This window comes from Bos indicus x Bos taurus, chromosome 5 (assembly GCF_003369695.1).
Source record: "Bos indicus x Bos taurus breed Angus x Brahman F1 hybrid chromosome 5, Bos_hybrid_MaternalHap_v2.0, whole genome shotgun sequence".
Classification (NCBI taxonomy): domain Eukaryota; kingdom Metazoa; phylum Chordata; class Mammalia; order Artiodactyla; family Bovidae; genus Bos; species Bos indicus x Bos taurus.
The window spans coordinates 54,697,743-54,714,115 of NC_040080.1; the positions used below are offsets into that span (position 1 = coordinate 54,697,743).

At 34.8% G+C, this 16,373-nt stretch overlaps 2 protein-coding genes and 1 pseudogene across 4 annotated transcripts in view; 1 reads left to right on the plus strand and 2 right to left on the minus strand.

The window, feature by feature from the left end:
• The first annotated feature begins 2,351 nt into the window (after positions 1-2,351).
• On the plus strand, positions 2,352-9,517 carry SYCP3 (synaptonemal complex protein 3). 2 transcript variants are annotated; one of them, XM_027541984.1, is made up of 9 exons: positions 2,352-2,451; positions 3,308-3,453; positions 4,258-4,321; positions 4,478-4,512; positions 6,236-6,353; positions 7,164-7,263; positions 7,900-7,998; positions 8,937-9,041; positions 9,170-9,517. In XM_027541984.1, the coding sequence occupies exons 2-9, from the start codon at positions 3,321-3,323 to the stop codon at positions 9,221-9,223; spliced, it is 708 nt and encodes a 235-aa protein (XP_027397785.1). In that variant the 5' UTR covers positions 2,352-2,451; positions 3,308-3,320; the 3' UTR covers positions 9,224-9,517. The 2 variants fall into 2 exon arrangements, with proteins under 2 accessions (XP_027397785.1, XP_027397784.1); XM_027541983.1 differs by having other exon boundaries at positions 2,354-2,451; positions 8,937-9,513.
• The window catches only part of CHPT1 (choline phosphotransferase 1), a 30,565-nt gene continuing 22,490 nt past the window's right edge, over positions 8,299-16,373 (minus strand). The window contains exons 6-9 of one of the 2 annotated variants that reach the window (XR_003511115.1): positions 15,272-15,430; positions 14,477-14,602; positions 11,494-11,692; positions 8,299-9,249 (exon numbers count right to left, since the gene is read on the minus strand). Coding sequence is in view for 1 of the 2 variants with exons in the window: in XM_027541982.1 (XP_027397783.1) it covers positions 9,205-9,249; positions 11,582-11,692; positions 14,477-14,602; positions 15,272-15,430 (441 nt within the window). In the remaining variant the exon portion in view is untranslated. The remainder of the gene's footprint in view (positions 9,250-11,493; positions 11,693-14,476; positions 14,603-15,271; positions 15,431-16,373) is intronic. The other variant, XM_027541982.1, reaches the window with a different exon arrangement.
• Positions 11,699-14,470, minus strand: LOC113892741 (annotated as a pseudogene).

The window sequence follows — 16,373 nt, forward strand, 5'->3', positions numbered from 1 at the left end:
AAAGGAGTAGGATTGTATATGCATTTTGTATATGCTTCATTCCTGGTTCTTCTATTACTAATTCCTTCATGTATTTTATGGAGTCTTTTAAGCCACCTTAATCCCTTTCTGGAACAGTGTTGTATATAAACAGATAAATAAACTTTTAAAATGCAGATTTTAAAAGAAATAAGACCCATGTCAGAAATCAGTTGGATATTAGATGCTGGGAAATACTGAAGGCAGGAGGAGAAGGGGACGACAGAGGACGAGATGGTTGGATGGCATCAGTGACTCAATGGACATGAGTTTGAGCAAGCTCTGGAAGATGGTGAAAAACAGGGAAGCTTGGTAGGCTGCAGTCCACGGGGTTGCAAAGAGTCAGACACGACTGAGCAACTGAACAATTAGAGCAAAATAGAGACAAATAAGTTATGTATAAAAAATTCAATAAAAGTCAAAACTGTGCACAGAGAAAAAAATTTAACTTTATTGAATTATATTAAGATGTTCTAAATAAATGGAAAATATGCTACATTCAAGAATAGAAAGATTCAGTTCTCTCTAAATTGATCTATAGATTTATTGCCATTCCAATTAAAATCCAGTAAGTTGTTTGGTTTTGTTTTTTCCTGGAACTTGGAAAACTGATTATAAAATGTGCTTGAAAAGCAAAGTTCAAGAATACACAGGATTCTCCTGAAGAAAAAAATTAGGTGTGACTTACCCTATTAGATGCCAAACCTTTAATAAAGCTGGAATGATGGCACAGAGATAGGCAAACTGATCCAGTGGAACTGGCTAGAGAAGCGGACTCAAGGACATATGGAAACTTGACAGATGATGTAGCTGTTAGAGGGAAAGGATGCACTATTCAGTAAACTGTTTTCCACAGTGAGGAGTGAGGCAAAGTAATTGGATCCTACCTGTCAGGCACAAAAATTCCATATGAATAAAGGCTTAAAAATGAAAAATAAAGCCTTCAAACTTTTGTTTTTTTATGGCTTCAGGATAAAAGATACAGAAAGCAGTCACAAATGTTTATTAACACTCACCCAATATATAAAAAGTTACAAATCAATAGGAAACACATAACCCAATTGAAAAATGAGCAGGAAACTAAAATAGATATTTTAGGATAAAGGAAATGCAAATGGCCAATAAGCATAACAAGAGCTTAATCTTATGAGTGATTGGAGAAATACAAAAGAACAGCCTAAAGAAATATCATTTTACACCTCTGAGAATGGCAAAATTAAGAAATCTGAGTATACCAACTGATGATGAGTACATTGAACAATGGAAACTCATTCTGTTGGTGGGAGTATAAATTGGAAACCACTTTGGCCTTATTTCATCTAGCCTATTACCAAACAACTTCACACCCAGATCCTCTGTAAAAACTTTAGCATATACACAGGAGATTAGAATATTCATAGTAGTATTGTTTATATAGGCTGTAGTCTGAAAACAACCCACAAGTCCACAGACAAGAAAATAAACTAATAAATTGTGGAATAGAGGCACAATGGGGTATTGCAGCAGTGAAAATGAAAGAACTTTGGTTAGGTATAATCATCTAGATTCTCTTAGTGACAATGTTAAGTAAAAAAGCGAGTGACTGAAAACTATAGAATATGGTACAATTTTTTGTACTATGCCAATACGAACAAGGAGAAGGCAATGGCAGCCCACTCCAGTCCTCTTGCCTGGAAAATCCCATGGACGGAGGAGCCTGGTAGGCTGTAGTCCATGGGGTCGCTAAGAGTCGGACATGACTGAACGACTTCACTTTCACTTTCATGCACTGGAGAAGGAAATGGCAACCCACTCCAGTGTTCTTGCCTGGAGAATCCCAGGGACGGGGGAGCCTGGTGGGCTGCCATCTCTGGGGTCGCACAGAGTCGGACACGACTGAAGCGACTTAGCAGCAGCAGCAGCAACACGAACAAAACCTAGAAGGGTTGTTTATGGGCACATATATGTGGTAAGAAAACTTAGAAAATGGGAGGGTCCAATGATTCACACAGAATTTAAGGTAAGTTTTTAAAAACCTCTGAGTAGAAAATGAGGGTGTGAGTGGGATGGAAAGGACTTCCTGAGACGATTCAATGGGTTCTGGTAAAATTTTACTTTGCAAATTAAGACGTATGTGCTTCACATTTCATAATTTACTTGTTCTTTCGCCATTTTATTAAAATATTCGGAAAAATTTTAACTTAAATTACAAAAAGCTACTGGAAAGCGCCACGCCTCATTTTTACTAGCCACAAATTGCCGCTCAGAACGCACTCAGGGTCAGCAGCCTCACAGAGTTCGTCACCTGAGGGGGCGGAGCCCCGGGACCACTGTAAGCATGCGCCTTCCAGCCAGCCAATCAGCGACGCTCCTGGGAGGCGAGGCTGGCTTTTCTCCCGCCGGAATTCGGAGTTTCCTCAGAGGACTGTCGCGGCTGCGAAGTGAACACTTCAGGTAAGGTACTTGGGCAGCAGGAGTGGAGGGTACGCCTGTCCGGAGACATTAACTGCGGTCCTCGGCTATTGGGGTGTTTTTCGGGCGTGAGGAGGGAAGCGTTTATCCTGAGTGGGAGTCTGAGCCAGGGGCTACTCTTGACCAGGTAAAATTTTCATGCTGGCTCTCCCGGGAGCCTCTGACAGGAATTTGAAGGCCTTAAAGCTCTTAGTGGGCAGAGCTGTGAATGGCGGGGAGCGGGCGGGAAGGCCCAGGTTGGGCAACTTGGGTTGAACGTGGCGGGTGGACAGGTTGACCGCAGGAGAAGAGGGTGGTCTTTAGTCTCCGCGCACACGCGCCTCCCCCCCCCCCCGCCGCCCCCACCCCCGCCGCTAATCCACAGAAACCATTTAGATTAACTCAGGGCTCCCCTTCACTGATCCTTGAGGCCTGGGTCGTGGAATTCTTACTGGATGTGTTTTTCTGCGGATTTTATTTTGTATTTCTGTTGCTGGCAGTTTGGGGTGGGGTCGTGGTTGATCCTGTCAGTCGCTGATTTCACTCTGTGACTGAAATGCAAAATCTAGATGGGCCTCAATTTATTTAGCCAGAAGCTGGCAAAAGCGGATCTAGAATTCTGCCGCCCTCCCCATCCTCAGAGGAGAACTCTCCATTAAGGCACCCCAGGGATCAGGGGCAGTGCTGTCATTATCTTGTTAATTTTTGCTCCAACAAAGTAAATGAAGAGAATCCTAAAGTGGAATTCAATTATCTTTATTTGATATCTCTCATTTTGAAATTTGCCAGTCTGTGTAAATAGTGTCTTTGGATTCAGAAGGGTTTTTTTTCGTGTTTTTTTGTTTGTTTTTTAAATCAGAAAACATTGAAAAATGGTGCCCTCTGGAAGAAAACATTCCGGGAAGTTGGCAAAACCATCCGTGGGGGATCAGGCTATAAGAGCCTATGAATTTGAGCAAGAAGACAAAAAAGATCTGAGTGGTTCAGAGGAGGATGCCATTGAAGGTACAGTAAACCTAACGTTTACTGACCACGTCCTGCATTTTCATGTATTTCATGTTTCTGTTTGGGGGCTAGTGAAGCTTCTATAGCATCTTTCACCTGATGTCTGATAAATAGTACAGAGATTATTATGACATTAACACAGGAAGACTTGCAAAATTGTTCGTATAAAATGGTCTTGGATCCTGATTTAATTCCATCTAACCTGGTAGGCTGCAGTCCATGGGGTCGCTAAGAGTCCCGCACGACTGAGCGACTTCACTTTCACTTTTCACTTTCATGCATTGGAGAAGGAAATGGCAACTCACTCCAGTGTTCTTGCCTGGAGAATCCCAGGGACAGAGGAGCCTAGTGGGCTGCCATCTCTGGGGTCGCACAGAGTCGGACACGACTGAAGCGACTTAGCAGCAGCAGCAGCAACCTACATAGAGGCAGCTTCCCCTGGTGGCTCAGTGGTGAAGAATCTGCCTGCCAATGTAGGAGACTAGGGCTTGATCTCTGGGTCAGGAGAAGATCCCCTGGAGAAAGAAATGGCAGCCCACTCCGTAAGTCTTGCCTGGAAAATACCATGAGCAGAGGAGCCTGGTAGGCTGCAGTCCATGGGATGGCAAGAGTCAGACATGACTTAGCAACTAAACAACAACACAACAAACCTGCAGAGAAAGTATTGCATTTATAAATCTGCTTTAAAAACTTGTCTTGGCAGAAAGCTTAAAAAAAGCACAAACCCTCAAAATTAAGATATACCATTAAAAAATTACCAAAATAACACACTTAATTTCAAATATTTTTTTTATTGTCATGCAGAGAAGACCCCAACACTTGAGAAACAAGGGAAGAAAAGGACTTCTGCAGCAGTTGAAGATATGGGGTAATATGGTCAAACAATTTTCACCTGTTAGACTTTAAGAACCATCTATTTGGTCCCAAGAGTATTGCATGTAAAATACTGGGTATGTGATATTCCTTCCAAAACAATAAATATTTTATGGATCCTTAAAACTTTTCTGATATAATTTTTTCATAGGGGTGAAGTACAGAATATGCTGGAAAGATTTGGAGGTATGTTTTAGGAGATATATGTGTTCAACATTGTTTTAAACCATATAACTTGTATAATAGTAAATAATAATCAGTGGACTGTAAGACTTTTTTAATGCTTTGTTCTTATATGTAAGATTTTGCACAGATATATGTGATTCAGCTTCATAGATTTCCTTATTAACCTTTTCCATTTGTTGATATGAAAAGAGAATGGTACTAACAATGGGTTAGGAATGGTCCTGTTACTTTATACATGTGTGGGTTTAATAGATTATGGAATTTTAGAACAAAAATGGATGGGAAAAATATCCCTTTTTGTATGACTTTCATTGACTAAGTGATGCAAACACACGCATATCTGTATATGTGTCAGTTTTTCATTTTCTCTCTTTTGTTATTTTCTATGACATTCTTGTGTTCTTTACTAAATGCAGTGTAAACTGAAACCTTTAAAATAACTTTATTGTTATTTTTACATTATCAAACTATGTAATTGAGAATTAAAGACAGTGTTGCTAGTAAGAGATGTATGAAAATGTGAAAGTGTTAGTCGCTCAGTCACGCCCAACTCCTTGTGACCCCATGGACTGCAGCCCGCCAGGCTCCTCTGTCCATGGGATTTTCTAGGCAAGGATACTGGAGTGGTTTGCCATTTCCTTCTCCAAAGAGATGTATAATCAAATAAAAAAATCATTAAATTGTATGTCAAATATTAGTTACATTAACTATATTGGGGATAGTATTCTGAAAAAAGAATAAATATTTGGCTCTTCCCTATAGATCATTCATATAATCAAATATTTTTTTAAAGCTTTGCCTTATTTGGTAGTAGCAAAATACTTGACCTTATAAATGTATTATTGGAGATGGATATTGGAAATCCCTTGTGGCTCAGCTAGTAAAGAATTCACCTGTCATGCAGGAGACCTGGGTTCGATCCTTGGGTTGGGAAGATCCCCTGAAGAAGGGAAAGGCTACCCACTCCAGCATTCTGGCCTAGAGAATTCCATGATTCCATGGACTGTATAGTCCACAGGGCCGCATAGAGTTGGACACGACTGACTGACTTTCACTTTCACTTGGAAATACCAAATATCTGATAGTATAGGTAACCTCATCATGGTTGATGAAAATGACTATTGATAGTAGATCCATATGCATGTGCTTAGCAAAGAATTATTAGAAGTATTAAAATTTTTATGAAATGCAGTACTTATTGGCAAAAAATGGCCTGTAAAAAGCTCCATGGACATATTTAAAAGAGTTCCTGAATTAATTTATTTAGATACCTACTTAAATTAAGATTTTCCTATGCTTTGTCTCTCTTAGTAAAAAATATATTTAATAGTATCACTATGTTTTTAAAAACATTTTAACTGTTTTTATTCTTTTTAGGATTTTTAAAAAGTTTTGTGTTTTATATAATGAGTTCTAAATTTAGTCTAGTGTCTTATGAAAAAATTAGTCTGTCCTTGAGACCTTTTTCTTCAGTTATTAGCTCTTTTTAGTCATCTCTAAATTAAAATTATCTCTAGTTAAGAAAATAAGAATTGAGATACCAATAACTAAAATTTTTCTCAGGAAAAAAAGCAAGCAACTAATCATGCTTTTTGATAGTATGTGTATTTTTTTTTAATATCTTCAAAATTCTTGAACCAGCTTTATCCATATTTATTTGAATATGTGGGAATAAATAACATACTTTCACATTAAATTTAATGAATATCTATTTTCATTATAGCTGATATTAACAAGTCTCTTCTTGCCAAGAGAAAGAGACTAGAAATGTATACCAAGGCTTCTCTCAAAACCAGTAACCAGAAACTTGAAAATGTTTGGAAAATCCAACAAGAGCAAAGGTAAAGTTGTTGGTTTTTTTCACTGCCACAACATTTGTATCATTCCTTACTACTCATGGGTACAAATTATGAGAAGTATTATCATCTTCAATTTATTGGGATCTCTAGTAAAAATTATATTTGATTTTCCTCTAAGTCTTTTAGTCCTATAACTTTATTTCTTCACAGACTTGAAATACATTTCCTAGAAATCAATAAAGGTGACCTCTTTCCCCTTTTAAATAATGATTGAGACTTTTTTTAAACAATAAAAGTAATTTATTTTCATTTTAAAAATATGCTAGCTGAATAAAAGTGTCATATAAACCATTGATCTTATAACAGTTAACTATTTAACAATATATAAAATGATCACCTTATATATTATAAACAATTTGTATATTTTAGCTGAATTAACTGTTCTTTTGTACAAAATCATTGTACCAAAATGGGGAAAAATTAAGTGAAATATTTCTATTTGAAAATCTTCTATAGTAACTTCAGTGAATCTATCATATCATAACCTGTATTCAGTAGGAGAAAATGAAAAGTAAATTGCTTGGAGATAAAATGGACTTTTCTGGGAAAATGTATATATATAATAAAACTCCACTAGTTTTCAAGAGCTAAAGTGCATGAGAGGATTTTGAGGGTTTTTCTGTTAGTTGGTTAGGAAAATAAATATTTCTGGAATCAGCATAAGTCATACTTCTTGATTTCACATCTGGAAATTTGATACTTTCTCTTTTATTATAGAATAATTACGTCAAATCAATTTTGTTTTGATAGTTGTTCCACGTTGATATGAAATATAATAATATTGTTTTACAGGCAGAAGCTTAACCAAGAATATTCTCAGCAGTTTCTGACTTTGTTCCAGCAGTGGGATATGGATATGCAGAAAGCTGAGGAACAAGAAGAAAAACTTGCTGTTAGTATTATGCTTAGCTTTGTAGCTTTATAATTAATCTATTATAACCAAGTTTCAAGTAGAAGTGGAGAGCCTGGCCTTGTAGTACACTCATGGAACTCAGTCAGGTTCCATTACCTATTGCTGGCTGTGAGTTTGGTTCTGCTGAATGGTAAACCATAAGTACAGGCACATACCATATATAAAAGCTGTTGGTATTTGCTTCCTACCTAACACTTTGTTAATATGAAGTTTGCTATTAATACTATGTAGAGGTTATAGTTATTGATAATGACAAAATCTAGGTTATGAATATGTAAGTAATAGATAAAGTAGGGTGAAGGGCAAAAACCATTGGTTGAAAACAGGCCAAGAAATTGAAAGATCAGCAATATTGGAAGGATCATCTGTGTTGACGTAGAACTCAAGAAGAATTAAGACATGTTTTGAGCACTGTTGAGATTTCCTATTCAGTGACTAGCTGGATTATTATTGTATGTAAGTGGTGAACACATTATCTAAACTCATAGTAAATGTTAAGATAAAATCTGAAAAATACTGATTTAAAAACTATTCCTTTTAAGTTTAACATAGAATTATTTTTTCCTAAATTTTATCCAAATAGTTATTACATAATTTTTTCTTTTACATTTGCAGAATCTGTTTCGACAGCAACAAAAGGTTTTTCAACAATCTAGAATTGTTCAGAGCCAGAGACTGAAAACAATTAGACAATTATATGAGCAGTTCATAAAGGTTTGTTGTATTTGTTAACATAATACATTCTTATAAAATATAGTTTATATGTGGAAGTAGAATATAATTTTTTTCTCAGTTTAAGGGGAAAACATTTTGCTTACACATTTTAAATTCTTAACTATTTTCCATTCTGAATTCATTATATAAGTGCTAAATGCTATCACTGGACATTATCACTTGGTGTAGGAACTTTAGTACTATATTTGACACCTCCATTTCCCTTATTCTTCACCACTGCTACTGCCCTAGTTCAGAACCTTGTTATTCTTTGCTTATACTATAAACACTCTTAACTGATTTTTCTGTTTACCAACCCATCCTTCATGGGTCTGCCATACTGTCTTCTGAAAACATTATCTTTTCCCTCCTGAAAAACTGTCAGTAGATTCTCATACTGAATTCTTAGGTATTCAAGATTTACCCCCACCCCCCAATAATATGATCCTTTTTTTATGCTTCAGTTACTACATTCATCCTTTGCTTCCACCCTTTCACATAATTGCTTTCTCTGAACTCTGCACTTTGGTGCTGTTGTTTATGTGCTTGCCCTAGAATACTTTTAACTCCTTTTCCCTTACCTTTTCAATCTTATTCTTTTGGCAACTAAATTGGAATTAATCCCCATTTTCTACTACATAGCTACAGCAAGTTGTGCTTCTATTCCTTTTATAAAATTTTGTTATTTTTTGTTTATTTCTTCCAGTGAGAAGGTACACCACTGTTGTAACTCCTTTAATAATATTTGATTTATGATGGTATTTTCTGTTCCTTTAGTGGATATTTTGGTTTTCATGTATTAGAATATTTTTATTTGAGATAAATAATGTGCATTGTTGAATATTAAAAAGTTCCTACTTTTGAAAATTAACTGCATAAGTTTTGAAACTGAGATGAAAAGTGGTGGTTTGTAACTGACCTAGCTTTTTGTGTTTTAGAGTATGGAGGACTTGGAGAAGAATCATGAAAATCTACTTACTGGTGCACAAAATGAACTTAAAAAAGAAATGGCTTTGTTGCAAAAAAAAATTATGATGGAAACTGTAAGTTGTTATTCAGAACTGTAAAAGAAAGTATTAATGTAAGCATTGAAATATTTTATTTGCTGAAATATGTATTAACACTTATCTAAAAATTAAACCAGTGTTTAATATCTTCTCTCATGTAACAGCAGCAGCAAGAGATGGCAAGTGTCCGAAAGTCTCTTCAATCCATGTTATTCTGATGACTCTTTGGAGGAAGAACTTGAACCTAAGTAACATGATACAATTATAACATTAGCTAATAAGTCGTTAGAGTGATTTAAGATTCTGGTTTAAAATATTATATAGTATTAATCATTGCAAGACCATTCTTTTTGTTCACCTCCAAATATGAACTTGTGTGAGGAGCAGCAATCCCTAAATTATATGTACCACTTTGCTTCAGCTCTTTAATAGTGCTAGTGATAATATAGCAATAGTGAATTTTTCTAACATTTGTCATTTAACTTTTAGCAATAAAAATGATTTAATTGCAAGTTTTGGCTTCGTGTATTTGTATCACTTCCAAAAGGTAGAAAACACAAGTATAGATGGTTAATGTTCTTATTTAAGGAAAAAAAACATAAAATCTATTATATGTACATCCTTTCATGCATATTCATGAAGTTACACTGCCAATTCTAATGAAAATAAGATTTCAAAAATATATTCTATTGACTTATAAAACTTATTAAAAGCAACTTAAGTTTCCCTTCTGGAATAAATTAAACTGCTAAAATCCATTTTAAAAAACCAAACAGGATATATAAATACTGTTTTAAGGCATGGATTTTTGAATGTCATTTCTACAATGACATCAAAATGCCATTTAACTGGGCTCAGTCCATAATTAAATGACATATGCCCTTAGTAAGGATTAAGAGCATTTCATTAACATACCTAATTACTTATGGTTTAAGTACTTCACATCGGTCTTTAACTATAAATTACATAGAATGTTTTGTTTTCCAGTTTCAATATTCAGTAAATATATGGAAGTTTTTACATTTATTTCCAAACTAACAGTTAATTCTTATACCTGGTATTTTAAAATGTGCACTTTTTAAACAGAGAAAAACATATTGAACACTTAATAAATATTGTTTCAGCAAAATAAATTTTAAATATTTGGGTTAAACTTAGTATTTTTTGCTGAAAATACTTTCCCTGAGTTATTCAAAACAATATGCCCAATAGAAGGAGAGAAGAGTGACTTTGTCTTGTTTCTCCATATTTAAAATTCTAATTTTTGTCTCATAATCCACCTTTATTTTAGGTTTTCCAAATTTTAAAAAACAAATACATACTGATTCTCTTCTTCTGTGATCAGTTATATTGGAAGAAATTAGTCCTCCATCATTAACAAATATCTGACATTAGGGACAGTTTACTTCCTAAATTTTTGCATTTTGTAAAGGATTTCCCTTTTAAGCCAAAGTACATGTTGGATTATAAATTTTAAGTACTATTCAAATTAAGCTGTTCGTACTGAATTTTTACCAATTGTTTTAGAAGCAAAATAAGTACTCCAGAGTATATTCATTGTACTTAACATATTTCCTTTTAAGGAATATCAACTTTTGCTCTTTTTACAACATGCCTTTTTCTTGCTTAAGATACAGTACATGTTCATTATTTCTTTTTTAAAGAAATGTTTTCAACATATGGCTTATGGTCTACAGAACTGTTAGATAAAAATTACAAACAGGTAAGATGAGAATTGAGGATCTGGGTTACCAAAGAACCATATGACAGTTCTATTATTCATAATGAGCAATAGAAACATTTTGAGAGTGGAAAGATAAGAATCAATATTTAATGTACTTAGTGACTGAATAAAAGATACTTATTTTATCCCCATTTTATCTTGAGTGAAAGTGTACTTTAAGTAGCTTTAGCTGATATTCTAAAGGAAAGATACTTTTGTCATGGTTTCATAAATTACTGATTTTCTTATATGTCAATTGTGCTTAGGCTACTGTTTTTATTTTTCACAAATGGAAATGTTTAATATCCACTTTTTTGTGACAATGAAACTTAGAATATCAAGGAATAATTGGCTCTCACTGTAAAGATGCTTACATTTGACTCAATTACAAGTCTATGCACTTATGCAATATTATGAATTCATTTATCAATTCTTAGCAATCAAAGTAACCATCTCCCTCAAGATGGCTAAAATCCTCTGTCCTGAATTTTTATGTAATCCTTTGGCAGAGAAAACCCCAACTGTCTGATAAGGATTTCTGAGACAAACAGATTGCTCTTTAGAACTGTAGTGGTTCACTTTCTTATACTTAGAAAATTGAAATTTCCTTCTTTGGTTTTGTTTAGAATTAATTTATAGGTTGTATTACTCTGATAATACCTTGATAAGAAATGTTGATAATGAGGGCTTTGCAACTAAGATACAATGGATCTATAGGACTTAATTTTTATATTAAAATATAACCTTATTTGATAATATACTAGCCTCCTGCAAAGAGGGATTCCTTCACTCATAGGTTCCCCTAACTGCTTCTCCTCTTTTCCTTGGGATATTAGTCAATATGCTTGTGAACCTGTTCAGGTGCTTGATGACATGAAGTCTTGAAGATACTTAGATGAAGGTGTCTTGAAATTTGCAGGCACAAAGCACTAAAGTACCTCATCATATCAAGTGAAGAAATGACCTTTAGAAACAAAAAAAGAAAATATAAAATGGATTATGGTCTATCTTTTCTGAAGTAGCAGCTATTTTTTTCTGTCCTCCATCCCCTAATCTCAAACCTTAGCCAAAAATTCTTCATCAAAAATATTACATTTTATAGTTTCTATTTGGCTCTCACTGTAGTCCTCTGGAATATGCAGGGTATTTCACAGATTCAGAAACTGAGCTCAGAGTGATAAAAGGTCTTAACTAAATTACAAAAGCTGAAAAACAACAGAACTCAAGTCTTCTGACTCCACATTCTTTCAGTTTTCTGCTGTGCAACAAAGCCACCAGTTTTCTACTAGAAGGGGCTGTCAGTCATTAAAATTGAAATCACTCCATCATATACTGTTCTTATTCCTGTGAAAGTAGTTGTAAGACAGTAAAGGCCTGGAAAAGACACCATAGTTGAGGGAAGGCATACAAAAATTGTGTTCTTTACAAAATTAAGGAGGAAGGCACACTATTTAAGAACTTTCCCAGAGACTGGGGGCAAATGCTTCCTTTCATAGAAAGGAGCCTCGTGGCTCTGTTGGGAGAATATTCTCACTGATAAGAGGAAAATCTTATTTACTTGAAAAACTCCATCTGACTTTTCTCTCTCTGAAGCAAGAACCTTTTCTCTTAAGGATGCCAAAGGGCACAATATGTTGGTTTTGGTCCACCCGGTGTTTGTTTGCTTGTTTTTAATTGTGGTTAACACTTTGTTAACCACAATTAAACTGAATTAAACTTCCTTAGCATAATCTCCACCACTGATGTAAAACCAGGCCAACTCACTCATTACAAGTTAGGTGCTTGAATTTTTAACACCTGATATTTTAATTACACTCATTCTATTTGGTAATACTTATTTAAGTTCACCAAAAGGAACCCTACATTGAATTTTCAGATACTTTGAAAAATCACCCCCTATTTCTTAAATTTAGATTATTTTGTAGCACTAATAATATTTATAGTGGATAGTAATTTTAAAGAAATAATTCTTTCAAACATCTTTTAGAATATTGCCTGAGAACCTTTCAAGGATTAAGATTTATATCTCACCACTATTTGAAGAATGGAAGACTTCTGAATAAATATTATTAATTTACTCCAAAAAAGTATACTATAAAACCTAGAATAAAGGATGATCACATGTACCCCATTGATCCATGCACAGAACAGATAGGTTTTAAAAAACACCTGTCTCTAGTAAATAGTGTGAGATCATTCAAATTATCAAAAGGTTCAATGTTTCTTTTAGCTCACTTTAATATTCATTTTTGTATATCTCTAACAATTTGGTGAAGTCTAGTGAGGTCTGGAGGTGAGGAAAAATGAGGCAAAATTGTCCAGAAATAGCACTAGTTGAAGCCTAGCCATAAATGTCTCAGAAAAATTTTTTAAATGTTAAAATTGCCTTCTTTGTGATTAAAATGTTAGAAACAATGATTTTCTTTTCCTTAGATGGCTAAAGCTGCTTTCTTACGCACCATAATCCTATATTTTATAATTTTTAAATAGAAATTATGTATTATCTGTATCACTTTTTTAAGCAGGATGCAAGCTATGAGAATTGAATTTGCTTGATAAGAATCATCATTATTAATATAAATTTTGCACTATCCTCAAGGGCCATACACATATATATGGTTGTTTACTTCTAGCACAAATGGTCCTGGAATCCTGTACTTGGTTGTACCGTCTGTTCTGTTTCCTCAGTATTAGCTTACATTTCTTGATGAAGTAGTGCCCTCTGCTAACCCAAATTCCATTTAATTTACCTGTTATCTGCTGTAAGTTCAGAGTAATTCTAATAACCTGGACTAAATAAGACACTAATTCATGTTTGTAAAGCTTTGCCAGAGAGTGAAGTGATTTTTGACAATTTTGTACTTTTTTTTTAACTTTTATTTGCGTTTATTTTTTGCGGCAGTTATTCCCAGGCCATAAGTTTTTGTTTCTTCAGTTTCTTCTGGGATATCTTTTTCTCCTGTGCAGCTTCCTCTTCTGGTCTAGGAACAATCTATTCTTTTTCAGTAAGGATCATCTCAGTGTGGCAGGGAGAGCTCATGTAGGGATTGATACAATCGTGGGCTCTTTTAAGTCCTGCGCTGCATCTTGGGGACTTTGTTCACCTGGATGTGCTCAATGACCAGAGAATCTACATCTAAGCCCTTAAGTTCAGCATTATTACTCTCTGCATTTTTAAGCATGTGCAGTAAAGATTCACCACTCTTTTTGGCCACCAACCCTGAATCCAGCCCCACTGTTTGGCCTGTACAAACCTACCAACTCCACCATTGTAACGACGGAATGGCACACATTGCCTCTTTAAAGTGACATCCGTCAGATACTTGGTGGCTTGTCGGATATGCATACCCTTTATGGCCTGGGCAGTTTCACGAGTGTTCTTAAAGTGAACACGAAGATTTGAACCTCTTGATCTGCATGATTTTGTGGGGTTTTCTGGGTTGAGTGAATAGTATACCATTTTTAGCGGTCACCTCAGGCCATTTGTACTGTTTTCTGGTACTATATTTTTTAAGGCACACAGTTTTGTTTTTAAGGATTTACATTGTTGGAACTGTATCTTGATGTATATGTGGGCCATATTCAAACATATAAAAGGAACTTTAAAGAAATAATTTTAAATGTTCAGAAATGCTTAACAGATTAGAAAGTCAGGGCTACCTAATACCTCACTGAAATGACTCTTAAGCATAGTATTATCTGACATTTGTTGAAAATAAATAAAAAATCTTAGCAAAAAGGTACTTACCATTGCTATCCATAGAACAATATATTCGTCTACAAAATTATTAAAGTACTGGTCTAAAAATAAAAGACCTGGGCCAATAAAGACAGTGTCTTGAAGATACAGTTCACTTTTGGTCATGTGAGCTATCTATAAAAAAGTAAACAAAAGAATTTCACTATTTTAAATGTTTTATTTTCAGGATAGAAATAACTAAATCTTTAATTTACTGTTAAGATAAGGATAAAAAGGCCATTTGGGCTGCCCTCATAGCTCAGTCAGTAAAGAATCTGCCTGCCATGCAGGAGACCTAGGTTTGATTCCTGGGTCTGAAAGATCCCCTGGAAAAGGAATGGCTACCCACTCCAGTATTCTTCCCTGGGAAATTTCATGGACAGAGGGGAGCCTGGCAGACTACAGTCCATGGTATCAACAAGAGTTGGACACAACTTAGCAACTAAACCATTACCACCACCACCACCAAAGAGACCATTTAATCTCACATTTGATATGGGAATATTGAATCTAAAATCTCTCAAATTCAGGACAGGTAGCTTGTTAAAGTTTCCAATATTTAAATTCCTTGATATCAAAAGGTTATAACTGATAATAATTGTTAAAACAAAAAAGAGAACTTACACTAAGGAGTCTTGTCTCTGAATAAAACGTTCATTTACAGTATTACTTGGAGCACAAATAGCTAACTATTTATTGTGATAACACCACAAAAAACCTACCCATTATATGAAAGAGTTTCCAGTTTTGTATTTGAGGAACAAATACATTATTTATACCATGAATAATAAAAGAATTTCTTACCACCAATTTCTGTGAGACTTTAGCAAAGACACATCCAAACATTAGGGTATAAAGACAAGGATGCTTTTCAAACAAATTAGTTGCTGACTTTTTATAAATCATTATTGCCAGTATAATAATTATTCCTATGTGGAGTCCAGGTGATAAGACACTGGTACCCTAAGGGATAAAGCAGAAAATCAGCACCACATTTTAACAATGCATTTATTACACTGCGAATATTTTCTAAGCATCTACTTTGTGTTAGGAACTAGAGACCTAGAGAAGAGTATGATGGTATATGGCCTAAAGGAGTATATAGACCTTAGCTGTGCTTTTCAAACTTCTACAGAACCCTACCAAGGGTTACAAAGAGGTAATACAGTGCTACAGATGTTTCATTCCAATTTTATATGAATATACATTTTAAGCTAATAATCACTAAAAAAATGACATCATTTATCTTACACTAAATTTTACCATGTGAAAGCCCATCAACAGTCCAGTTGCCAAGTTAACATATTTTTGTGAGATACTGAAATAAAGCTTAACCTGCCACTTTTATACAATATCTTAATCATTGATTAGGAGGACTTTAATTCTAGTCACTCACTATACCAACATCCCACCCTGCCCAGCCTTTTACATTTAGACCACAAGTGCCCTCTTATGTAGCATTGTACAACTGAACCCATTATATTTTTATCTATATGAATCGGGATTCTGTCAGGATTGCTTATTCTGAACAAAATACTGTAATAAATTTGATATTAAGGCTTACTAAATACATAACCATCAATTTAAATGTATCTGTTAAAACTGCCTTATTCTTTATTAAGTTTATATGTAATAAGTTAGAACTTACACTGTTATGAATATTTTAAAGTCATGTCAATAAAACACTATATAGTAATGTTATAAATATTTATGCTACTAAAATGCTGCTTTAAAATCATTGACTGTGCTGGGTTCTTTGTTGCTGTGTGGGCTTTTCTCTGGTTGCGGGGAGTGGGGGCTACTATCTAGCTGGGGTGTACAGGCTTCTCATTGTGGTGGCTTCTCCTGTTGCAGAGCACGGGCTCTAGAATGTGGGCTTCAGTAGTTGTAGCTCCCATGCTCTAGA

Excerpts from the sequence above, each read along its gene's own strand:
- SYCP3 (XM_027541984.1), top strand. The coding sequence starts at position 3,321 with ATGGTGCCCTCTGGAAGAAAACATTCCGGGAAGTTGGCAAAACCATCC. Across the intron at positions 7,999-8,936 it reads TATATGAGCAGTTCATAAAG|AGTATGGAGGACTTGGAGAA; the intron begins GTTTGTTGTATT and ends TTTGTGTTTTAG. Across the intron at positions 9,042-9,169 it reads AAAAAATTATGATGGAAACT|CAGCAGCAAGAGATGGCAAG; the intron begins GTAAGTTGTTAT and ends CTCATGTAACAG.